The sequence below is a fragment of the Arachis stenosperma genome, chromosome 5, assembly GCF_014773155.1.
Source record: "Arachis stenosperma cultivar V10309 chromosome 5, arast.V10309.gnm1.PFL2, whole genome shotgun sequence".
Classification (NCBI taxonomy): Eukaryota; Viridiplantae; Streptophyta; class Magnoliopsida; order Fabales; family Fabaceae; genus Arachis; species Arachis stenosperma.
Genome location: NC_080381.1, coordinates 119565635 through 119592971, shown reverse-complemented (window position 1 = coordinate 119592971; position 27337 = coordinate 119565635). Strand labels below are relative to the sequence as shown.

The following is a 27337-nucleotide window of genomic DNA, read 5'->3' as shown; positions in this document are numbered from 1 at the left end:
AATTCACCTTTTATTTTATTTTTGAATTATTCTTCATAATATTCATAGCTGAAAAAGATCTTTCAGTTATAGCAATTGATACAGAGAAAATTAAGACCAAACAAATAATAAAGGACGATCATAAGAAGAAAAAGAATCCATTTTATGAGATTTGAAAAAAAAAATTTAATTAAAAAATATTAGTAATAATATTTTTTTCATATTTTTTTAATATTGTTATTACTTACTTTTTAGATATTAAAGATCATTAATATTTAAGTTGAATTAGACTTTTATTTATACTAGACTAAATACTAAATATATTTTTACAAAATTATATCATACTTAATAATTTATTAATATTAATTTAAAAAAAAAAAACTAGGAGCCTCCACTCGCCCCTATGTCCATCCCTATAATCAAATACAACGTTTACATTAAAAATGATACATCTTTACCATTTGTAAAATGACTATGGAATCAATAAGAGAAAATTGAAAATATTCTTATAAGTTATCTTACATTATCTCAGATAAGACAATTTGTATGAAAATAAAAAACATACGAAACACGTTTACTTGTGTAGACAGGCAAACATATATTATTCATGATAAATCAAATACAACGTTTACATTAAAAATGATACATCTTTACCATTTGTAAAATGACTATGGAATCAATAAGAGAAAATTGAAAATATTCTTATAAGTTATGCTTACATTATCTCAGATAAGACAATTTGTATGAAAAATAAAAAACATACGAAACACAGTTTACTTGTTGTAGACAGGCAAACATATATATTATTCATGATAATCATACAAGGTAACATTGTTAATCATACTATAGATGGTAGCTATAGCACATAAATAAGATCACAACTTTTGATGGATGTGGTCTTCATGCTTACAAAACTCTGGCGATTCTCTCCCAGAAACCATCTTCAACACTAATTCTCACGCGGAAAAAAAAAGTAGGATGACTAATTAAAGTACGACCAATTAAATAAAATATTTATATAAATTCTGCTTACATTATTAAAGAACAAGATGCATTATGTTTGCGGAAAGACAACTTGTATCAAAGCCAAACAAATACATACGAAATACGAAACACATTTTACATATTGTACACAAACAACCATATTATTATGATAAAAGCAACTTAAAAAAGTGTAGGAGTGAATTCGAGAATTCGATAACTTTGGTAATTAAATTATTATGGATGCAGTGGTTCATGTATGCAAAACTCTGCTGCGATATTCTCCCAAAGCCCAAATAGGAAATATCATTCGATATGATGCATAGTTCAAGAAGCAGTTCCTAAAAAATACTCCTGTGGCATCCTGTATATATGTATTTGAAAATTATTAAAATTATGTTGATAACTGATTAGTGAATGACACAAATATATACATTGTTTTTTGCTAAATGCTAAGAAAATAAATATAAGGAGGACTAGTAAATTAATTAATTAATTACCGGTTGAGGGAAGTCTCCATCTTCCAGTTGTAAATTGATTAGTAACTTCATTCCACGGTGTATGGGTATTGGATCAATCTCAGCCTTTTTGACACAAATAATAAATAATAAATTCTCTATCTCAATATTATATTGTTTCATATTTTTCGTTCCAAATACGGCTTAAGATTTTACTTACTTGCCCTGCGCCGATAAGGGACAACAAAGCCCACGATGTTTGAACTATATTTGCACGGTTGCCTTCTAAATTTGTATACACCTATTTGATAAAGAAATTAACCATGTTATATGAGTACAATTCTAATATAATGAAAATGGTATATTGGATATCATGACATGATATCTGTGCAAATTGTTGTAGAGATGCACTTTTGTAGTGAGATCGAAAGTAATATAGAACTAGAGAGAAAACTTGCTATTCAAGAAAATATAGAATGAAAATATATCAATTAAGTGTGTATTAAATGAGAAGACGGGTTAAAGATATAATTATTTATATATATATTTTTTAATTTATTTTTAGGAGAAGCACTTTTCTTTCAGTTTTCTTTTTATCTTCTTTTTATAGTATAATATAGTATAGATTATTCATAAGCAAAATAAAAATAATATATACCTTGTTTTGGCTTGACAAGTAACTTTCACCCCAACCACCATTAGGAAGTTGTTTAGACAACAAAAATTGACATGCTTTGCGCAATACAGGACAGTTATGGTAGTTCTTTCCAACGCCTTTTAGTCCTTCCACAGCAAACCATGTGCCATATGTATAACAAACCCCCCAACAACCATACCTGTATATGTATCATTGTGCTTATCATCTTTAATTACTTTAAATTCTTATCATTATATTTTTATATAAAAAACGGAAAAAATTGATCACCAATACCAAGAGCCATCAGGATTCTGTGTGCTTTCAATGAAATGGATTGACTTGGAAATTGATTGATCTATTTCCTTCCTTCTGTGGTTTGGGTAAAGCTCTCTGAATATAACCAATCCCAACATTGCTGATGCTGTGCACTCTACGTACCTATCAACTCATATTTGTTAAATTAGTATATGTAGGATATTAATTAAAGAATTCTAAAATGAATAAATAGTAAAATTCATTTTAAAAGATTAATTATTTTTTAAATTGATTTTTAAAAAAAATTAATTAAATTTGTTTTTCAAATATTTTATGTTGGTCATATTAGTCCTTTCGTTATTTTTATTGCTGTCGGTATTAAATTTTGCTGATATGACACGTTAAATAATACAACAATAATGATTCTAATTAATTGCTAATACGATAAATTTGTAAAATTAGATCAAATCAATTATAAATAAAGAGATTTCAATTTCTCAAAGCTTTCTTAATTTAGAGTTAATTTAATCTAAATTCATAAATTTATTATATTAGTAGTTACAATTTTGCTATACATCTAATTATTTTTTGCAATCAAGTCCAACTAAGTTGACCCAAACTCACCAAAAGCTATTTTCATCACACCAGTGTATACATAGCGCATTTCAATAATACAAAACATATCCTTCCTCCTCCTCCTCCCTCCTCCTCCTCCTCCTCCTCCTCCTCCTCCTCCTCCTCCTCCTCTACGCACGCAAGTTTTTCTTCTTATTCTTCTCTTTCGTTATCATCATTGCCAACAATACTAACATTTTGCTAACATCTTTATTGGTTCTGATTTTCTCTAGTATCATTAATAAATAATTTTGGTTCAACTTTTAGTTTATTTCGATTCATTTGTAAATTAATTTCTATTTATTTGTGTATTAATTGAGGTTCACCTGATGTTACTGATAAGTATTGACCAAATTTTTTATTTCTTAAGTAATTTCGGTTCATTTCTTAGTTTGTTTGAAGTTCATTTGGATATAAAAAATGAGTTCAATGTGTTTGTGTTAATTGAGACTCACTTGATGTTGCTGATAAGTATTAACCAAATTTTTTAGTAAAAAAGAATGAAATTATTGATTATCACTTTATTCAATTGCATTGGATTCTACTCTATTCCATTCAATTAGTTCAGATTTGAACAAGCAATTAAAAAAACTCAATCATTAACAAAAACACATCAAATTTATTTTTAGATCCAAATAAACATCAATTAAACTAAGAAATAAACTGAAATTACTTAAGGAATAAAAATTTGGTCAATACTTATCAGTAGCATTAAGTGAACCTCAATTAACATACAAATGAACCGAAATAAATTAAGAAATAAACCAAAATTATTTAATGGTAACAGTAGAAAAAATCAGAACTAATAAAGATGTTTGTAAAATGTTAGTGCTATTGGTGATGATAATAACGAAAAAGAAAAAGAAAAAGATGTAATATTGGAGAAGGAAAAGGAGAAGGAGAAAGAGAAGGAGAAAGAGAAAGCGAAGGGAAAAAAAAAGGAAGCGCGTGATTTAAAAAATTGTTATAATAATTTGGTTAGACTTAGTTAAGTATTTTGCTTGGATGTAAAACTTTATTGTAGTAACTAATTAAAACTATGTAGTATTGAATCATATCAATAAATTTTGACATTATTAATGACAAAAAATTAATATGACAAACTTAAAATTTTTAAAAATAATTTTAACTAAAAAAGTTTTTCATATACCAATTTAAAAAATAGATAATCTTTAAAAAACGAAATTGAATTATATAATTGGCTCATAGATATGTATCAAACTTAAATCTTACTCCATTTCAATGATGACGCTCTCAAAGAATTCAGTTGGATTGAATTTCTGCATTAAATAAAATTGTTATTCAATTAAAACAAAGTCTTTAATTAATCTCGTGTCTAAATAAATGTCTTCTAAATTTTCTTACCTCTAACCATCGAAAGGCTATCCGAGGCTCCCACACGGAGTATCCACCATTACTACTCTGCAATTAAAATTCAATCAAATCACATTAAATTATTTGAATCTTTGTTGCTTTCACCAAATTATTGCCTGAACAAATTGATTTAAGTATTTAGAAAATAACGACAATCAGCAAACAAAAATTTGAAAATTGTACATAACTATTTAAAAATGTGCACATTTAAAATTCATATGGGCTAATATTTTTGTTCAAATTTATCCAAGCTAAAAAAAATTTTAATCAAATTCTTAATAACAGTTGACATTAAAAGTAAATAGAATATTTCTGATTATATTTGCTACTTTTGGATGTAAGTTTAATTTAAATTATATAGATTATGGTAAAATTATAAGGATCAATATAATAATTAAATCAATGAAATAAAAAAATTTTATGGATTAAATTTTGCTTATTAACTATAAAAAATTAATAATAAACTTTTAGCTGTATAAATCATTTTAAAATTATAAGAAGTTACCGAATAATTAAACTAACAGAAAAAGAATGCATATACAGAAATAAAGTAATAATAATAAAGAACGTCATGATATATCGACATACTTGTAGAGAGAGAGTGACATTCACAGTATCATAGAAACATTGTTCTTCCATTTTCTCCCCAACTAGTTCAGTTGGCAATTTTGACAATAGAAGTGCAGCCTACATATAAATTTAAGGAAAATTTACATAAAATAAATGCATATTAATATATATTATTATATCATTTTAAACTAATTTTATTATATATTTATCTTCTTTTTATTAATTTAAATCATGAAAAAGAATTAAGTATTATATTTTGTATTTAAAATTTAATCCTCTTCCTACAATTTAATAGAAAAAATTTACATTCGTATATATAACTAAAAATAGTCATATTACATGTAAAAAAAGTCATCAAATAAATAATTATTTATATAAAATATATACATGCTAAAATATTAAATATATATTAAAAAGTAATTAAATAATATATATATATAAATACATAAATAACTGATTTAACAACTAATTTTTTTTGTATGTATATAATAATTTTAAACAATCATGATAATATCCTAAATTCTAAATTTTAAAAAATAAAATAAAAAATATAATTTATAATAAAAGAATTAACTAATATTAACTACTTAGAATTAATATACCAACTTATTTACTATCTGCCAAATCCGCCACTTCATATGATAAGATTTTATATTTCGATAAAATTACAATATCATATTTTTGGTATGTCAGTATTTCAGTATTTGTCTGTATAAAATATTATATTATACTAATAATATTATTACGTATATATTAAAAATTAATTATTAGGTAATTATATAAATATATATTATTTAATTTATTTTTAATATTTATTTTATATTTTAATATATATTTTATATAATAATTAAGTTAATGATTTATTTGTTATATATTTTTAATAAGGTTGATATGATACAACTAAGATAGGATTATATTGTTATCACGTATGACAAACAAACAAACTATATTACTATTTATTTTTAAAATATAATGCATTTAAAGATTTATATTTATCTTTTTGATAAAAAATACTAGATAAAAAAACATTTTTAACCAACCAAATTAAATCTCAACATATAAAAAAAGAACATATAAAATTTATGAAAACAAATACATGAATTTTTCTTAACTAAAACAAAAAAGGATAAACTTTGTCGTTGAAAGGTATCAGGAACTTGTGGTGTGTGATAGAAAGAATCAAGAGGGAGAGTGAATAGTGAAGCAGAGTTTCAAGAATAGAGAAAGGGGGAAAAAAACGTGACCTGAATCTATTTTAAATGTGTAATTGGTAAAATATGTGTACAGTGAGTGAGTGAGTCATTTTATACTTATAAAAAAATTTCTTCTTAAAGGATATGGAAGTGTTAACTTATAACTAACAACTAAACTGAATTACTAACTGCTAATTGAATTGCTAACTTCTAACTAACTTCTCTTAAACATAAAAACTAGCTTCCTAATCTCTTTTAGCTGACTCAACAATAATGCAATAACAGCAATAGGCTTAAGACACTCCTATCATCATCTCCACTTTCTTTTCCTTCAAATTCTTCTGCAAGAACAGTACACATGAGAGTAAACTTCTGCACTCCCTTTAGGTGCTGCTGCTAGTTCTGGTTTCTTGACTAGTTTATTGATTACCACTCTCTATTTCAACAATATTCAGCCTGGACCTGAACTGCAAGAACTTCTCTGAGGGTATTGCTTTTGTCAGAACATCAGCTACCTAAATGATTCCTAGAATATGGCTAATTCTGATATTTTGTTGTTTACATGACCTCTTGCAAAGTGAAGGTCTATTTCAAAGTGTTTGGACTTTGAGTGAAGGATTGAATTGGCTGCTAATAGTACTGCACTCAGATTGTCATAGTACATTAGTGGTGCTTCTCTTAAGGGATACTGTAATTCAACCATAAAATTCTTTATCCACAGTAACTCTGCCATCAGGTTAGCCAAGCTTCTATATTCTGCTTCTGTACTGGACCTCCAGCCCAATCTGAATCACTATATGTAGTGATTTGCATCGAGTTTTCTTGCTTCAGGTGCAGTCCATAGTGTCTTGTGCCACTGAGATATCTCAGAATCCTCTTTACCATTTGTCAGTAAACATCCAAAGGAGCTTGAACAAACTATGCCATTTTGTTGATACTGTAAGAGATTTCTGGCCTAGTTACTGCCATGTACTGAAGACTTCCAATTACTGACCTTTATAGTTGAGGATTTGCGAATTGTGGCCCACCAAAAGTTGAGAATTTTACAGTTGAAGGCAATGGGGTGTAGCAGCTTGTGCAACCAATTATGCCAGCTTTCTTTAGAATTTCACCAATGTACTTTTGCTGTGATAAGAGCAAACCACCAGCTTTAGCTCTTTCCACCTGAATGCCAAGGAAGTAATGAAGACTCCCATGTCTTTGAGAGCAAATTTTGCATTCAGTTGTTCAATTGCTTATTTTACCAGCTTCTCTGATTCACCTGTGATGATTATATCATCCACATACACTAGTATATAGGTCTTTATGCCATCAACATTTCTCAAGAAAACTAAGATATTAGACTTTATTGCTTGAAAGCCAATTTCACCTAATCCAGTTGCTAGCTTGTGATACCACTCTCTTGGGGCTTGTTTTAACCCATAAAGAGCCTTGTTCAGTTTGCATACTAGGGATGAATCACTAGTTTCATACCCTTTGGGTTGTTTCATGTACACTTCTTCTATCAATTCTCCTGCAGGAATGCGTTGTTCACATCTAGCTACCTTATCACCCAAGACTTTGCCAAGGCCATTGACAGAAGTAGCCTGATGGAGGTTGGTTTTATCACTGGACTATATGTCTCAATGAAGTCAAAATCAGGATTTTGTGCAAACCCTTGTGCTACTAGCCTAGCTTTATGTTTTTATAGGGACCCATCTGCATTGTACTTGATCCTAAACACCCACCTGCTTCCAGTTGCTTCTCTATTAGGGGGAAGAGTGACCAATTCCTAGGTTTTTTCCTTCATTAGCGCTTTATATTCTGTGTCCATTGCTGCTTTTCATTCGGGTATGCTGAAAGCTTGTTGTACACTCTTTGGTTCTACACTTGCTTGAAAGGCCTTTAGTTTGAACACTCCTACTTTGCTTTTGGTGACCATCAGATGTGAGTTCCTTGATACTGTTTGATTAGTTTCCAGGTCTGAAATTGGCAACACAGTTTCTATGTCATTTATTGAAATTGGGATGGGAGTTGCTGATGCTGCTGCTGGCCTCTGTTGAGGTGTAGTTGCTCTAAGGTTAGGTTGTTGTTGTGCTGTTTGGATTGAGCTTCCAGTTACTGAATTTTGTTGGATTGCATTTCTAGGAGAGTTTGCTGCTGCTGCTTCTGAAATCTGTTGAGATGAATCTGAACTGTGTTGAGTTGAAGCTGTCCTGGTGACTTCACTAAGCTTTGGAATTGTTGGAAAACTTGGAGTTGAGGTCTCTGAGTCTTGTCTATTGCTGGCTACTTCTTTTGCTTCTTGAAAAGGGAATCTTTCTTAAAAAAACACTACATTTGGAGTTGTGATGATTTTTTCTTGTTGATTGAGGCATTTGTAGTCTTTTCGGACTGAATCATATCCAATGAAGGTGCACGGTGAGGATCTGAAATCAAGCTTGTTCTTGTTGTAAGGCCTTTGATGGGGAAAGCATAAGCACCCAAATACCTTGAGATTCTCATAGGTTAGTTTCTTTCCAAGTAACTTTTCTGTTGGTGACTGCCCTTCCAACACAGGTGTAGGTAGTAAGTTGATTGATTTTGCTACTGTAGCAAAGGCTTCACTCCAGAATTTTGTAGGCATTGCGGCTGCTGCTAGTAAGGTCAGTCCCATTTCAACCACATGTTTGTGTTTCCTTTCAGCTGAGCCGTTTTGTTGGTGCACATGAGGACATGAGAACCTATGTATGATTCCTCTTTCCTGCAAGATTTTAGACAAACTCATATACTCAGCAGCATTATCACTTTGTATCACCTTTAGTTTTGTGTTTAATTGCAATTCAACCATTTGTTGGAAGTGATTAAAAATTGATTTTAGTTGAGCTCTAGACTTAATGAGATAAAGCCAAGTGAACTTTGAGAATGCATCAATGAAATTCATAAAGTACCAATTTTTATTATTTCAAACATAGAGGCTGGACCCTAGATATCTGTATATAGAAGTTGTAAGGGTTGTGTATACACTGTTTATGAGGTTGGAAAGGGCAATTAATGGGACTTTCCAATACAACAAGCTGGACAATCTATTTTATTACTGGCTGGAAAAGAAAAATTACAACAATTGCTCAGAACTTTTCACAAAACAATTCTGCTAGGGTGTCCTAATCTAGCATGCCATATTAGGAGACTGTTCTTGTTATTTAGAATGGTCACATGAGCTTCTGGTAGTGTGTGTACAGCAAACTTGACAAATTTATAGAGGCTTTTATCGACCTTCCCTTAAAGCACAGTTTCTTTGGTTTCCTGTTATTTAACACAATATTTATCAGCATGAAATTCAAAGAAAACTTTGTTATCATAGCGAAATTGGTGGACATTCATTAAGTTTTTCGTAATTTCAGGCACAAACAGAATTTTCCTCAACTTAAATAGCATAGAGCTCAAATCAGATTTAAAACACGAATTACCAACTAAATTGATTTGCAAACCTGATCCATCTCCAATGACAATTTGTTCACCTCCCACATATTCTTCTTTCTCAACCAAATTTTGTTCATCATGTGTCATGTGATGCGTGGCGCCTGAGTCCGGATACCAGTTTGGATCCTAGATGGTGGCAATTGCAGCTAGTACTTTGCTGAAATTAGCTGCAGGCTGGCTAATCTGGTTGCTCTAATCCTCTTCATACTGATTCTCACTATACCTGTACCAACATGTCTTTGCTGTGTGTCCTATTTTATCACACACTTGACATTGTGGCTTTTCATACTGTGATCTTGTATTGACGAAATTCCTTGCACCACCACCATTCGCTCTACCTTTTTCGTGTTGTGCTCTTCCATATTCATTTTCTTCATTGTATTGTTCTTGCATACCTCTTCCACCACTGTATGATTCTTGCATCATTCTTCCATCAGTGTATGAATTTTTGCCTCCTCTGAACCTACTACCTCTGCCTCGGAAGCCACCTCTGAAGCCTCCTCTCATTTGCTGACTTTGTCCATATTGATAGCGCTCAGCTAAATTGGCTTGCACAAGCATTTCTTTAACTGCATTACTTTGGCTTTGATTTGAGAAGAGAAGTGATCTTCTAGCCTCTTCCAAACCTGCCATGTGTACACACATCCAACCATCCTTATTGTAAATGGTTTGCTCATTGAAACTAATAGCCATGACTTGAGGAGTGCATCTTGCCTTTTCCACTTCTGAAACTCAAAATTTGCTGCGCGAGTTCCACCATTCTCAGACACCAGAAACTGCTGAGGTATTCCTTCTCCTGTGATGTGATTCAGCATGTCATTACCTTCAATCGTTGACTCTGCCTGATCTTTTCACTGTAGGTAGTTGTTCTCATCCAATTTCATCGAGATTGGAGTTGCTGTGAACCCTTGTGCCATGGTGATTGAATCTTGCTGCTGAACAGGCTTCATTTTCTTGAATTTTACGGAAGTTGTGGTACCAAAAGCTCTGATACTGTGAAAGGTATCATGAACTTGTGGTGTGTGATAGAAAGAATAAAATCTAAGAGGGAGAGTGAGTAGTGAAGCAGAGTTTCGAGAACAGAGAGTAAGAAAGAATAATGTGACCTGAATCCATTTCAAATGTGTAATTGGTGAAGTGAGTGTATAGTGAGTGAGTGAATGAGTCATTTTTTACTTACAAAGAAAAGTTCTTCTAAAAAAGTATGAAAGTGTTAATTTGTAATTAATTACTGAACTGAATCACTAGCTGCTAACTGAATTGCTAACTTCTAAGTTCTAACTAACTTCTCTTAAATAGAAAAATTAGCTTTCTAATCTCTTTTAGCTGACTCAGTAGTAATGCAATAACAGCAATAGACTTAAGACACTTCTATCAGTCGTGACACATCATTTATTTAGTGGAATATGGTTGAAGTTGAACTAACCTTTAGTGCTTCTCCAGTGCAATCAGAAACTTGTAAACCATTGTCACGAATTGAGAATGCCCACGCCCCTTTTGATATATGTCTATGCATTGCCTTGAAGTCACCTTTTGGATTCTCACGAATCTTTGATTAAGACGAATAATGTTATTGCTTCTGTATGGCACATATATTATATTATTCAAGTCATAAATGATTATTTATTATTACCTGTGAAGCTTTGATAAAGTCATGTGCTTTCTTAAGTACATGTCCATACTCTTCGTTCATATTACATGCAATTATTGCTTGTACCGCAAGTGCAGCATCCCACAATTGACTTCCCAGAGCCTGTATATATTGAATTTAAATAATGAATCTATCATAAACGAAATGTACGTTTTTTGGCATTGTATATTTTTATTAGTTTAGTGCCCAAGTATATTATTTTCAATTAGTACTAGCATATTTCTCTCGAAATAACTTTTATTATTGGCTAATTTTTTATAAATTATGTTCTTCATCGATCCGTTTATAAAATTTGATATACTTTTATTGGTGGATTCTATATATCTATACTACGGTAATTATGATAGTTATATAAGTATTGTTAAAATTAAAATAATAATATTTTTATATTTTGATAATATTTTTTTTTTATTTTACTTTTAGTAATACTTTTAAAAAAATATTGGATATACAAGAATACACTACTTTTATTATTGTGATATATAATATAATTTTGAAAATATAAATAAATACTGACTATTAAATATGTACTAATGTTTGAATTTTTAAATTTCATAACTTTGATTATTAAGATAATATGAAATAATCCAATTATTAAATGGCTGAAATTTATAAAAAGTTATTCAACGGTAAAAAATTAACAAGACTTACACTGCATTATCCATTATCTAATTATTAAGCTTCTCTCTTACAAGACCAAAATGTACTTTAATTTTTAGAAAAGGACAATATACTAACCACAATTTTTAAGCCATCTTCAGCAATCCAAAAGTAATCAGGGATTCGAGCTAAGTGAAGTTTGAATGCCTCTGAATTTGGCTCATGAGCCCAATGTGCAATCAAAGACAAAACCTTTCATTTCATTCAATAACAGTTAATTGCGTTAACCGATATTGAAACTGAAATTATATTATCATAACAATTATACTACATCTATATATATAAAAAAAAAAAACTTGTCATATAAGATTTCATATTTGGTGCAAAAATACCAATAAATATATTTAATGGGTAGTAATTGTTATATATATACCTTCTCAACAACTCCAATGCAAAGGTAGTGACTAATCTCATCCTCATATTTTATATGATTCATTGTGATTTTTAATGCCTTTTCTCTAAGCTTGGAAAAAGGCCAAATGTTTAGAAAACGTTCTCCAACGTGATATAAAAATCCCCAAAACATATCTTGGATGAGAGGATGTGGATAGTAGAGGTCCTCCTGAAATTACATCTCATTAATTTGGATCTCATAAATATCTTTTTATTATAAAAAATAATTTAATTTTAATGTATTAATAATATAAAATAATTATATATATATTTAATTACGTAATGTTATATCGATAAAAATAATTATTTTTTATATTAATGATATAGATAATTATCTAAAAATATAGATATAATTATTTGATTATATAAAATATTTTGCTCTACTAATGCATCAAAAGCAAACTCATAAAAACTTAGGCGACCAAAAAATCTAAACCTCCTCAGACTCAAAAAGCAATAGTAACAAAGTTTTTCAAAATTTAAACTCCTAAATATTCTAGTTGTGAGTGAATATAAGTGAATTAGTTAATCTTTATTAGTTTTTATTGTTGTTATATTATAAATAATTTTATTATATATGTTGTATTATTTTATTATCTAATATAAGTGCTACAATTACAATGTATGAATTTTAGTTTTACTTTTGTATTTCAAATCTTTTTTTCTAATTCTATTTTTTACATTAGTGAACGAGAACACTCTCATACCTCCAATTCTTTATCTATCTCAATTGTTGTTATGATATCCAGAACTTGAAATCCTACTTCTTTTCAAATTCTAATTTCTCTTTTATTTTCTTTCAATTTTTGTCCCAATTTTATCCTAAGTTTGCCCTAATTTTCTTTTCTCTTGTCTTTGTTCTTCCCCCCCTTTTTTTTTCTTTATTGATTTCTTCAATTTGTGTTCCATAATGTCAATTACTCTATTAGAATCTTCAACCAAGAGATCGATCTCCCCAATTTTTGAGAAGTTGGACCACAACAATTATAATACATGGAGATACCAAGCTTTGTTTACAATTCAAAGTTTAAGTCTTGAAGACCACTTGTACCAAAGCAAGATTCCACAACAATACGAAGAAGATGCCGCCAAGAAGACTAAAACAGAAACTGAAGCCTTCAAACAATGGAGGTTAGATGATCTTACTCTATCAACTTGGATTCTTGATCAGTCATAAAGTCCTTCAAGAACAAGATCCTTCAGTGTCATCAATTTTATAAAATTTGAAATGCACTTAATGACTATTTTACTGAGACCTTTGTCACAAAAATTCAAAGCTTAAAAGCTCAACTGAAATCAGTAAGAAAAACTAGATCAATACCAGATTATCTCTCAAAAACTTAAGGTCTTGTTGACGTTCTACAATCCATTGGATATCAAATTCAACAAGATAACCATGTCTCAGCAATTCTTAATGGTTTATCTGAGGAGTATAGCTTCTTTATTACTTCTGTAATATCAAAATGATCAACCTACAATGTGCCTGAAGTTGAGTCTTTCCACAAAGCCTATGACAATATGTTGGAAAGATACAAGAAACTACAAGGTGACATCCCCATGACAAATCTGGCACAAGCATCATCATCACCATATACCATTCAATCTCAGAGAGGCTCTTTTATTCGAAGAGGAAGAAGGAGAATATTTTGAAGAGGAGGTCATTTTTCTAACCAAAATAATCGACATCAATATCAACTTTGTGGTCGCTAAGGCCATGTGGTTCAAACTTGTTTCCATAGATTCGATCCTAACTTTCAATCTTATGAAAATAGCTCACAATCACCACAATCAACATTTCCTTACTCTAACACACAACCACCACCACCATCATCACAGTTCCATCAACCAAGAGCTTATTTCTCAAATTCTCAAAATTATCAAGAATCTATATGGTACCTAGATTCAGGAGCAAGTCACTATGTCACACCAGATTCACTCAACTTGATGAATTCCAACTCTTCAATTTCAGATTATGATCAATTATTTGTAGGTAATGGCCAAGATACGAAAATTCTAGCTCAAGAAACTTCAATTCTTTGTGATAAAGACAGTAAAATCATGTTTTTTTTAAACAAATTACTTCACATGTTCCTGAAATCACACAGAATTTATTACGTGTATCTCAATTTGCTTTAGATAACCATGTTTATTTTGAATTTTGGCCTTATGATTGTATTGTGTGTGATCAGAACTCTCAAAAAAATTTTTTCCAAGACAAAGCTAGAAATGGCATGTACTCTTTTAAAAATTTATTTGTTCATGTGCCTAATAAGTCCTTAATGCATAGTTCTTTGAATAATTATGTTTCTTGTAAGTATAGCATTATAAATTCTTCTATTAAAAAAGTATTTGTAGTTTAAATCAACAAAAATGTAACTCTTGACCTTTGGCATAAACGCCTGGATCACAGTTTAATAAAAACTGTACTTTCTGTCTTGAAAACATGTGGAGTTCTTACTCAATTTAATTCTAATTTTGTTCAAATATGTGAATATTATGCTATGAAAAAAATACATCAGTTGTCTTTTACAAAATCTGAATCAGTCTATAAAGCACCATTAGACTTTGTTTTGTTGATATTTAGGGACCTAAAAATGGATATACTATATCTTATTTGTGGATGCTCATACAAAATATATAATTATTTTCTTACTAACTCATAAATCTCAGTCATTACAAGCATTGAAAAATAATAAAGTGTTTATGGAAACTCAAATAGAATTGAAGATTAAGGTTTTGCAAATTGATAGAGGTATGAAATTCATGTCACACTCCTTCACTCAATTTTTAACTGAATATGGTATTATGCATAGAATCTCATGTCTTTATACACATCAACAACAAAGTAGTATAGAGAGAAGACATAGGTATACAACTGAAGTAAGATTGTCACTTTTGGCTACTGTTGCATTACTAATGTTATTTTGGAAAGACTCTTTTACATCAGTAGTATATATCATCAATATATTACCAAATTTTGCATTAGAAAATAAATCACCTTTTGAAATTTTATTTGAAAAATTACCATATTATAAGGACTTTAAAATATTTGGATGTACTTTCTTTCTTTATTTAAGATCTTCTAACAAAATAAAGTTTGCATTGAAATCAGAAAAATGCTTATTTCTTGGCTATAATAGTAACTACAAGGGTTATAAGTGCATGACTAAAGATGGAAAAATTCACTATTCGAGACATGTGATATTTGATGAAACTGAATTTTCTTACAATTTTCTATTTTACAATAAAAATATAGTAGTGAACCAAGATATAGTTAAAGATCTGCCAGCTTTTATATTCAACATTTCACCCAAGACTTCTAACCCTTTCCAAACTCCACCTCTTCTAAATATCTCAGATTCTCCCTCATTGATTACTTGCCTTGACACTCAAATTACTGAGCATACCTCTTCTAATACTAGCCTCAATCAGAATTCTTTCATCCCAATTTCAAGCCTTAAAATTTGTCTACCTTTTGAAAATATTACAAATATTAGTTCTACTACATCTTCTAATACTCACAATATGCTCACAAGATAAAAAACCAGAAACAATAGACCTCAAGTATTAGCTATAACTTTAGTAGAACCTTATGATTTGATTAACAATAACCCAAAAAATGTTAAACAAGATTTTCAGTGTTTACACTGAAAAAATACAATGGATGCTGAAATTCAGGCTTTAGTAAGATGTAACACATGGGATTTAGTTGAACCACCAAAGTATAAAACTCTTATTGATTCTAAATGGGTATTTGCTATAAAAAGAGATCTATTAGGCAACATCATCAGGTACAAAGTCAAGTTAGTTGCAAAGAATTTTTTGCAAGTTGAAGGCACAAATTATAGCCAAGTATACAGTCCAGTTGTGAGACCTACTACTGTGAGAATTATAATTACTATAACTCTATCATGTGGATGGACACTAAGGCAATTTGATTTTGATAATGCCTTTCTAAATAGTATTCTTGAAGAAGAGGTATACATGTCTCCACCAGCAGATTATCAATTTGAGAATGCATCACAGGTTTGTAAGTTGAACAAAGCAATTTATGGATTGAAGCAAGTTCCAAGAGGTTGGTTCAATACATTGACTGCTACATTATTACAGTTTGGTTTCACCAAAATCAAAAGTGATATTTCATTGTTTGTTAAACACACTAATACATCTACCACCTTTATCTTAGCCTATGTAGATGACATTGTTGTCACTGTAAGTGATACTGGTAAAATAGACAAACTTATCTCTGATCTCAATAAAATTTTTTCGCTTAAAGATCTTGAAAAATTTAGTTATTTTCTTGGGTTAGAATTCTCTTATTTAACAGATGGATCTATTCTAATTTCTTAACAAAAGTATGCTCGAGAACTGTTACAAAAAGCTAAAATAGACACTGCAAATTCAATGCCTATCCTTATGATCTCAGCCTTGAAGCTTACATCAAACGGTTTTGAGCATTTTCAGGATCCAAAATTGTATAGAGAGATTGTTGAATCACTTCAATATTTGACTTTTTTTAAGATCAAATCTTACTTTTTCTGTGAACAAGGTCTCTCAATACATGCACTTTCTAACAATAGAGCATTGAAAAGCTGTCAAATGCATCCTCAGATATATTGCAGGTACAATATTAGCAGGCATTGAATTTTAAAAATGTACTAACTTGAGATTACTTGCATTCACAAATGCAGACTGGGCAGAGGATTTGAAGGACAGGAAATCCATAAACTTCGCTAAAATCGATGAATGATTAGTTAATAAATTGAATTTTAATTAAAAAATTAAAAAAATGCAAAATCAATATCAAATAGGATAGAGATTTTCAAAACTTTGATAGCAATTTCAAAAAATTCGGCCCAAAATTGGGCCGAACGGACCGAATCGGAAAAACTGGACCCGAAATGAGCCCAAGGTCCAATTCAGCCCAACCCATATAATCTCTTTCACCCCGTTTCAGCCACAAACCATCTGATTTCATTTGGAAAGAAGGGAGACACGGTGAGGAGAAGAGAGAAAGAACATAAACTTAGGTTGAACTTCAAACCAAGATAACTTTCGATCCGGAGCTCCGATTGACGAGTCGTTTGCGACAACACATTCGTCTCGGAGTCCTCTTTAATTCTATCTAACAAAAAGGTATGTCTCTCTCAAATTAGTTCCCAGTATTTTGTTTCCCCTTTATGTGTGAAATTGGCTTGAGCTTTGAGTGATTTTGATGATTTTGGTAGTTTAGGTATAATCTAACATTGGATAATTATTAGATTATACTCCAATCATCAATGGGTAAGGTGAGAAAATCATAGCTCTATCTAATTTCTGAATTTGGGTAATAGATATTGAGTTGGTATATATATGTTGTATATTTGTATTAGGTGGTGTGTTTGTAAGTGGAATTTGATGTCGTGGACATTGGAGGCCTTGGATTGGTGTCAAGTCTTGATGATCTTATGAATTGAGGATCTGTGAGCATGGCTTAAGTGTTGCTTTGGACAATAAATAAAAGCGGCCAAGGTATAGTTTAGGTTTCGCGCATCTAATATATAAAGTTGTGTGAAAACTTAGGCTAGAGTATTATAGGATAGGTTGAAATGGTTTGATATGTTAAATGGCTAGTATTTGTGAAGTTGATGAATAAATTGATATGGTATAGTGTTGAGTAATTAATAATGGAAATTAAATGTATGTATGTGTATATGCTTGTATGTTGGTGAGGAATGAAGTGTGAGGATTTTCGCAAGTAATAGTTGGTTGAGATAGTGAATGGTATAGTAAAGACTTGTTGGTATTGATTTGATAATTAGTATTGTAACGAGGACTAAAAATTTTCATGAAAATGGTAAGATTGAGTATGTGTAGCAATATGTGGTTTGTGGTTAGATTAGTAAATTGGGTGAAATATGTTGTTATTGAGCTAAAGTTGTTGGAATTATTGTGTTATGGTAAAGGGTTGATTATGTTGATGGTTGTGGTATGTTAAAGTAGGCGGAGAAGTGGTTTGAAAGGAAAATGTGTTTTTGTGGTTTTGATAACGAAATGGATTTTTGATGAACTTTGGGAATCCAAAACTTGCTCTTCAAATTTTTGATGGAAATGTGGTTTGTTTCAAATGAAAGATGGTTTTGCAAACTTTTGAACGATATCAATTTTGTGAAAAACAGAATTTTGTAGAGAAAGTTATGGACGACGAAAGATTGGTGTATAAAACTGTGTTGCAGGGTACCAAAAACTGGTTTGTAGCAGCTTTCTGGACATTCTGCCAAATTTGGAAAAACGTCTATCCATGCGTACGCGTGGCCTACGCGTACGCGTGGTGTGGCATTTTAACGATGCATGCGCGAGTAGCCATGCATGCGCGCAGTGACGGACCCAGAAAAATTTAGTTGTGGGGGCAAAAAAATAATAAAATTTAGATATAGATATATTTTTTTGGTTCTTCATAATATTCAATAAGTTAAGAACTAATCTATCATGATTTTGAGTTTCATTTAAGAGGGCCAATAAGTTGCTACACACACGAAATGAAATTCAAACTCCCAACACTTATTTAAGCGGACAATTAAACTAATCACTCGACTAACCCAAATTTGTTTAGACATATTTAAAATTTTAAATTAGAACTATCTATACATATTGATAAGAATTAAAAACATACATACAATCACTTATTATATTATTTAAAATAATAAAAAAATAATTTCACACAGTATAATATTTAAAATAATAAAAAAATAATTTATAATGATTTTTTTTATTTTTAACATGACTAAATATTATTTTTTTTTATATATGTTCTTAACAATTATTTTATTTTTTATTATCTCATATTTAATTATAAAATCTACTTATTATAGTTTTTATAGTATACATAAATCTTTTATCCAAAATAATTACTATAATCAATACCATTTTAATAATAAATATTAATAGAGTATATTAATATATAGATAATATATTTTTTTTATGTTAAATATTTTTTAAAAAATTACTAATAATTTAAGTTGTATTTAATTAGAAAATTAAATTTTAATTTAATTATTAACTAACTAACTAATATAATAAAATTAATTATTACAATTTTTTGAGTTTATTTATTTTTTATTTTTATTCTAAATCAAATTTAATAATATAATTATTATTAAATATTAAGTTTAACAAAATATTTTTTAATTTAAAACACACAAAAAAATTATTTACATTTTATTTTGGATAAATATAATATAATATAAGGCATATATATATTAAGTACGTATTAGTTTTTTTTTTAAACTCTGTGGGGGTAAATGTCCCCTCCTCCTTCAATGTAGGTCCGTCTCTGCGTGCGCGTGAGCTCATGATCATGCGTACGCATGACTCATGCGTACGCGCGACGTGTTATTCGCACCATGCGTGCGCGTGGCCTATGCACACGCGTGGCCTACGCACACACGTGACCACTGCTTGCTGCAAAATCAGATTTTGGCTGTTTTGAACCAGATTTTCACTTCTAAACCTCAATTTTTCTTTCTTTTAGACTTAGGGTATAGTACTAAGTCCAGTAGCTAATTGAAGCCAGGATAATAAGATAACTTGAGGATGAAGTAAGAGATAAAATGATGAGTTATGTGAAGGAGATGAGAAGGTTAAATGAAGTTTAACACCACTACTTGATAAATGATTATATATTGATTATGAAAATAAAATGGCTTATGAAGGATGATATCTGAGATACGAGTTTTCTTGGGTGAGAACCGTGGCTTGCCACCACGTGTTCCAGGTTGAATCTCGATACTCTGTTGACCCTATGTCGTAAGGGTGATTGGGCACGTATAAATTCTCGGGCACGTATAAATTCTTGGGAAACTTATGTATATATGTAAATATTCTCCGGCCAGTCTTGGCTTCACAGGCTGGATTAGGAGCTAGTTCCACTGTATTCTTGGCCCTCTTTTCCCCTTTTGCTTATTCTCATCTCTAACTCTTAAGGTTTCTTAGCACGTAAGTAATTCCGTTTTCTGAGTGTTGCGTTTTTTTTTTCATTTCGCAATTTTGCTTCACCCATTTTTTAAGGCTCTTAGTATACTATAACCTATTATACAATATTATGTACATTTTATTTTAGAGGTCGTAATACCACACCACTTCTGTTTTACATCCTAGGTGTAAAGCTCTATGTGGTAGGGTGTTACAAAATCAATTACTGGCTATTGTGTATACTTAGAAAGCAATTTGGTATCATGGATCCGGAGAAGCAATAAACAAGCCAAAGTTAGTCGTAGTAGCACTGAGGCAGAATATAGGAGCATGGCAGCATCTCATTCAGAACTAGTGCCTATACAGTAGCTTCTAAAGGAGCTTCGAATTCCACAATTAATGGCACCTACTATTTACTGTGATAATCAAAGTGCTTGCTCATTAGCTGCTAACCCGGTCCTTCATATTAGATGCAAACATATGGAAATAATTGACCTTCACTGCTTAAGAGAGATAGTAAGTCAAAAGTAACTCTATGTCCTCTATATATTTTCTATAGATCAGATTGGGAATATTTTCACCAAACTTCTCTTATCACCTCTATTTCACAAATTTTGAGACAAACTTAGAATGGCTCTTTAACCCACTGCTAAGTTTGAGAGGGCCTGTGAGTGAATTAGTTAGTCTCTATTGATTTTGATTATTGTTACACTATAGATAATTTTACTATATATGTTGTATTATTCTATTATCTAGTACAGGTGCTATAACCACAATATATGAGTTTCAGTTTCACGTTCGTATCTCAAGTCTTCTTTTCTAATTCTATTTTCTATGTCAGTGAATAAGAACACTCTCATACTTCTAATTCTTTACTCTATCTCAATTGTTGTTACTAGTAAATTTTGTCCAATTATTTGACACTTCATTAAATTTATACATTTTCATCCCGTTCACCATGAATATGATGGTAAATTTATATCCAAAAGAATGTTTTATAGGGTAGTAGATTATATATGACCTTAAAACCTATGTTTTAAATTAAGCAAAAGTGAGCAAAACTAAAATATAAACAATCAAGTAATTAATAATTTTTGAATAACGATAAATAACCAACTTATTCCAACTAACATCGGCTAATCTTTTAAAATTATCGTGTTTATCTTAATTTTTAAATTTTAAATTATAAATTTTTAACCTTAAATCTTAAATTATAAATCTAAGCACTAAAATTGACTAATTCTAATTAACTAAAATTAATTATCTAGCTATATTTTTTCAAATAAAAAAAATATAAGAAACTAACTTTTAGTTAATCATCATTAGTCAATTTTAATATTTAGATTTATCATTTAGAATTTAAGATTAAATTTTTTTTATTTAAGGTCTCAAATTTAAAATAAATAAAATAATTTTTTAAAAAATATTTAATGTTTGTTGGAAAAAAAAGTTAATTACATACCATTATTAATCAGAAGAAAATAAAAAGAAATTAAATTAAAGTTTGTATATTGACCTTAGCAATAGTATTTCTGGCTTTATTCCAGTTGATTTGATCATAAGGTTGGATGTACATTTCTTCTCTTAAAGATTTGATTAAGTCAGTGATGGGAGCCACAAATTTCTTGCCATATACGTATGATAAGGGCAAGTAAACCAAGCGACAATAGCTCATCATGTAACCTATTATCATATAAGGAAGTACTGCTCTTAGCAATAATGGTTATGCCAAAAAGAAATTATAGAAACTCAAAATTTTAATTAATCTTGAACGAACCTGCATGGATAGGGCTAGATTTGGGTAGAAGCCATAACTCTGGTGGAAATGGATTGGAACCTGACCATTCATAAACTCCAAGCACCTTCCACCAAATCAATTAAGTATACTAAATTATTAATCAACTAATGCTAGCAAGGATATTAAAATTAATCACAAAAATCAACTATCAATATAAAATATATATTAAAATATAAAATACATAATAAAAATAGGAAAAACAACTATTTATACCCATGAACTTTACGAACGCGGACAAAAGTACCCATTAAAGAGGAAACTAGCATTGTATCCATAAAAAATAGATTCCGTACGATAAAAGTACCCAAATCCTAAATTTATGTTGACTTTTTAATAAAATTCCAGAATTACCCCATCTTTTATCTTGATCCCCTCCTCTCTTCAACCGATCGGATTCCAAAAATCCCTCCTTTCACCGGAACCACCCACATGCCATATGTCCCAACGCCACCGCAAGCCACACCAACTATCATGGGAGCTGAGAGAAAATGGCTTTTCACGTTGGCGGTGTTTCTCACTTTTATGGTTTTGATAATGTCTTCCTTCTCTTCCTTTAGCTCCCCAAAGACTTTTCCTTCCCTTGTTCAGCATGGTTCTCCTTACCCTCCTTCTTTTACGTACTTTATCTCTGGCGGACACCAAGATAAGGATCAGATCTTGCGGTTGATGCTGGCAATTTATCACCCAAGGAATCGGTACCTCCTTCATCTTGGAAGGGACGCCGGAGATGGCGAGAGGCTAGCCCTTGTCTCCGCTGTGATGGCGGTGCCAGCTATTCAGGCTTTTGGAAACGTTGATGTGGTTAGAAATGCTGATTGGATCACGTACTTGGGTTCATTCAATGTTGCCCTCACACTCCGTGCTGCTGCCATCATGTTGAAATTGGATTTTGGTTGGAATTGGTTCATCACTTTGAGTGCACGTGATTATCCTCTCATCATTCAGGATGGTACGCCAAATTTTCTGTTATGAGATTTGGGAAAGAAGAGAGGAGGGGATGAAGATAAATGATGGGGGTAATTTTGAAATTTTATTAAAAAGTCAACATAAATTTAGGATTTGGATACTTTTGTCGTACGAAATCCATCTTTTATGAATACAACGTTAGTTTCCTTTTTTAGTGGATACTTTTATCAGCGTTTACAAAGTTCATGAGTATAAATAGTTGTTTTTTCAATCAAAATAAGATAAACTATACATATATTTATACACAAATATATAATGACTAATTTTACACTACAACAAAAATTATTAAAAAGGTTTATTTAACATATATATATTTTTTTGGCAATTATATATTTGCTATTATTACTATTTATTATAATGATAATTATAATTTTTTTATCGCCATTAAAAAAAGTCTTTATTAGTAATTATATAATTACTGCTAAAATCTTTATCAGCAAAAATATAAAAAAACTAATATTTAATTAATGATAAATATATTAGCGACTATTTCTATTGTTACTAAAAGTAATTTTTTTAATAATGTAATAATTGATTTTTGGTATCCAAATCATATTTTTTGTTATATTAACATGCATGTATATATGTGTTCATTTGTCTAGTAACTATACTAAATTATTAATATTAATATTAATATTAACATGCAGGTATATATATATTTATTTATTACATTCCTCATTAATTGATTAATGTCTTAATTAATAAGTAATAATATCTTTACCGAAACCCAAAACTTTCCCCACGATGGAATAGCCACTAATCCACCGTGGTCAAGTATCCACTTTCTGGCTTTGGCCATTGGCTTGTCTTCATGATCTTCAAGTTTTTCTCCAAGTATTCTCAATGCAATGTAACTCAATCCTGATCCAAACATTGTACTGTGACCCAAAATATGGAATCCCCAGCCACCATCTTCGTTCTGTCTCACCATATATATTCAAAGCATCAATAACTAATTAATAATAATTGCGAGATAATTAAGGATATTCTCCCTATTTTGTGTCACTTTTGTTTGAATATAATTGACTTTGTTGAATAATATATCAAGATTTGGAGAGATTGTATAGAGACAAGATGAAATAACAATAAGATTGGGGTCATATTTGAATATTTATATATATATATATATATATATATATATATATATATATATATATATATATATATATATATATATATATGGTTGCATAGTAAAGTAAAGATTAAACTTTTTTTTGAGAACTATATATTAGGTCAATGAAAAAGTATAGAAGCCAATTTTTGAAAAATTATATTTTAAGTTTATAATTTAAATTTTTAAATTAAGTATTTATCATTTAACGTCTAGAATTTAATATAAATAAAATAATTTTTAAAAAATTAGTTGTTATTATTAACGATAAAAATGGACTCTTTATTGTTATTTTTTTTAGGGTTGTACACGGATCGGATCAGATCATATATAACCTATAATTCTATTCGATCCGCACTGCACTCATTGGATCGGATATGATACGATATCAGAATATTTTTTAAGTTGGATCCGATGCGGATCGGATCGGATATCGGGTATATCCGCATAATTCAAAACAAAATGTTTTAAGGCCCTTTTGGCTCTAAAAAATTTATTTTTTCACCTGTTTAAATCTATTTATTTCTAAAATATTATTAATAAAAGTTTTCTTGAATAACAAAAAAAATAATAACACAAGATCTAAATTTAATTGTTCTAAGTTAAAGTATAATATAAAAAATTAAAAATAAAATATCATAAAATTTATAAAACAACACACTAAAATTCATATCACACTAGCGTTTATTTTCTTAAACTATGTTATTTATATGAGACGTGGAGATATGCGAATCTCTAGATCGGATCTGCGGATATCACTGACAAATCCGCAATCCGATCCGATCATAGTGCGAATTGAATCCGATTCGATCCGATGACTCTGCGGATCGGATTATATCCATAAAATTCGGATTGAATGCAGATAATTACTATGAATATGCAGATATTATTCGATCCATGTGCAACCCTAATTCTTTTGATAAATATATTTAAAAAAGGTATAGTAAATTGTTTACCTGGTGGTTATACAAATAGCGAATAATTTCCTTCTTATGTTCTGCTCCTAAAACAGCATCCAAGTGTCCCGTAATGTATAGTATCATTACCTGCAACACATACATTTATTTTATCCACAATTAACATTAGTGATTAATATACTTCTTTTTATTCTTCTTATGATGATTTTTTTTTGTTTACTAAAAATTGAACTCTAAATAATTTTTTGGATATAAAATTTTTTATATTATGTTATAAAATTATTTTTTAAAAAAATTTAAATTAATAAAAAAAGACAATATAAATAATTGTGTCTATAATAATTTCATGAACGATAATCAAATTCCTGATGTTTATTAATGTTGAGTTCACTTTGGGTATATAATAAAAGTATATAATTAATTATAATTATTAATATTCCCAATATTTTAAATAATGGGCATAATTAGGCTCACCAAGGGTTGAATGAAAAACAAAGGGCAAGCAAACTCAGCAGGCCAGTGACCTTGATGTGATTGAATGGATGAAGAGAAAGTGAGAGCTCTTCTCATTGTTGTAAGCAATGCTTCTTCTGTTATCTTCTCTTCTTCTCCCACTTTCACTGCTTCTGGTATTGCTCCACATTTGTTCTCCTTTCTTAGCTGCATGTGTGCGAGTTAATTTATTACTTATAACAGAAAAAGAAAAAAAAATGGTTAACTTTTTAATTTAAAAATACATAAGTTTTTGAATACTCATTAAAAATATAAAAATATTTTTTTAAAATATACGATATTTTAATTTTTTCGCCCAAAATATATAAGAACAAATGAATTTTCTGAAAAAACTTAGATATCTCGCGTTTTGGAAAGTAAAAGACGATTTTATACTTTTAATTAGTCAATAATTAATTTGCCTTTGAGATAAAAAAGTTATAAACTTATTTATCATTTACTCTACTTAAATTTTAAGGTTAACTTTTTTTGTGGGACAAATTTATCTGTGAACTTTATTTTTCAACAATTTTAATGTTACCTACATTATATTAGTATTTTTATAACAAAAGACTTTAGAATTTTATTTTTATTATAAAAAAAAACAAAAAATATATAAAAACAGAAAAAAATAGGCAAAATTTGATACTTCAAACCCTCAAAAAAGAGATTCGTGCCAGAAGAATGTGGTAGAAATGTAATAATTTGTGTTTCTTCATATTTGTTTTAATATTTTGAATAATTAATTTTATGATAATAATAATTAAATGTGCCGATAAGGATAACTCTCTCCTAATAATTGTAACTGGGAATGCTGTTGTAACTTGCATTGTTAAAATTAGGTAAAACTTTGAAAATTGATATGTGTAAATTTTTTTTTTATTAAAATGTCTAATTTTAAAATTCTTAAAAATTGATTTGAATAATTATTTTAAAAAGTATTTATAAAATCAATATAACTTAACAAAAATTATCCAACAGAGTTCAGGGTATATTTTTTTGTTTTAACAATAAAAAATAAGCTAAATTTGACATGTTTTTTAAATAATGAATTAGATAGCTACATACATGTCACAGTTAGTTCTCATACCATCTACGCCTATTGACTGATTTGAGAAGAAAATTCAAATCCAGTTTTGGAATTTTTATTTTTTTTGGTTTGAGTTGTTTCATTTTTGAAAAGTAAAGCTAAGAAATTAATATTAAATGATATAATAATTTTGGATACATTAATTTTAATTTTTTTATTTTTAGGGTATTGTGAAAAAAGAATGTTAGTTTTAGATATATACAATAATAAGAATAAAATTTGTGTTCTTTAACAATTTTAGATGTGTTATACATTTGATTTAAGGAAAAAAAAAACAAAAGAAAAACCTGCATCCTCGTTAATAGGTCAGAGCTCTGTTTGATGGAAAAACGATTTTTTGTGAAGTGTTCACGAAGGATTTCAAGATGAGCACGTTCTTGTGGTGTTCCTGCATTTGGATCAAACTCCCAATGTTGTCTTCCTATGAAGTTGTTGGCTGAAATCAAGTCCTTTCCTCCTTCCCCAATCTTCAACTTCCACATCCTTCACTTCAATCAACTTCTCTCCTTCCCCTTTGGTTAGCTCACTTATTGATGAGGATGAGATGTATATTGGTATTTATATAGGAAACGACGAGTATCTTTCCTAACATTTATATGCTTAGGTAGTTACATTTATATATCTCATGGTAATCTCCTAAGTAATTACATTTTCATACTTCTCATGATTTAATGTGAGTTGAAGTTAAAATTCATTAAACTCTCTCACACTTCACAAATTTTCAAACACTTTAGACTGAATTAAATCAGCTCTAATATCATGTAAGTATAATATTCACAAATTTATTAGTCTAAGATCACCTACTC

General features: G+C 29.7%; 1 protein-coding gene across 1 annotated transcript; it reads right to left on the bottom strand.

The window, feature by feature from the left end:
* Positions 1 to 979: 979 nt before the first annotated feature.
* LOC130981942 (lupeol synthase-like) lies at positions 980 to 27049 on the bottom strand. Its single transcript, XM_057905710.1, has 18 exons — positions 26819 to 27049; positions 25424 to 25609; positions 24989 to 25078; positions 23643 to 23840; positions 21935 to 22019; positions 21674 to 21840; positions 12188 to 12376; positions 11893 to 12006; positions 11137 to 11256; positions 10930 to 11052; positions 4888 to 4986; positions 4291 to 4347; positions 4159 to 4205; positions 2350 to 2493; positions 2077 to 2254; positions 1639 to 1719; positions 1461 to 1544; positions 980 to 1324 (listed from the first exon to the last, which is right to left on the bottom strand). Exons 1-18 carry the CDS (start codon positions 27011 to 27013, stop codon positions 1214 to 1216), a joined length of 2268 nt encoding a protein of 755 aa, XP_057761693.1. The 5' UTR covers positions 27014 to 27049; the 3' UTR covers positions 980 to 1213.
* Positions 27050 to 27337: the final 288 nt, after the last annotated feature.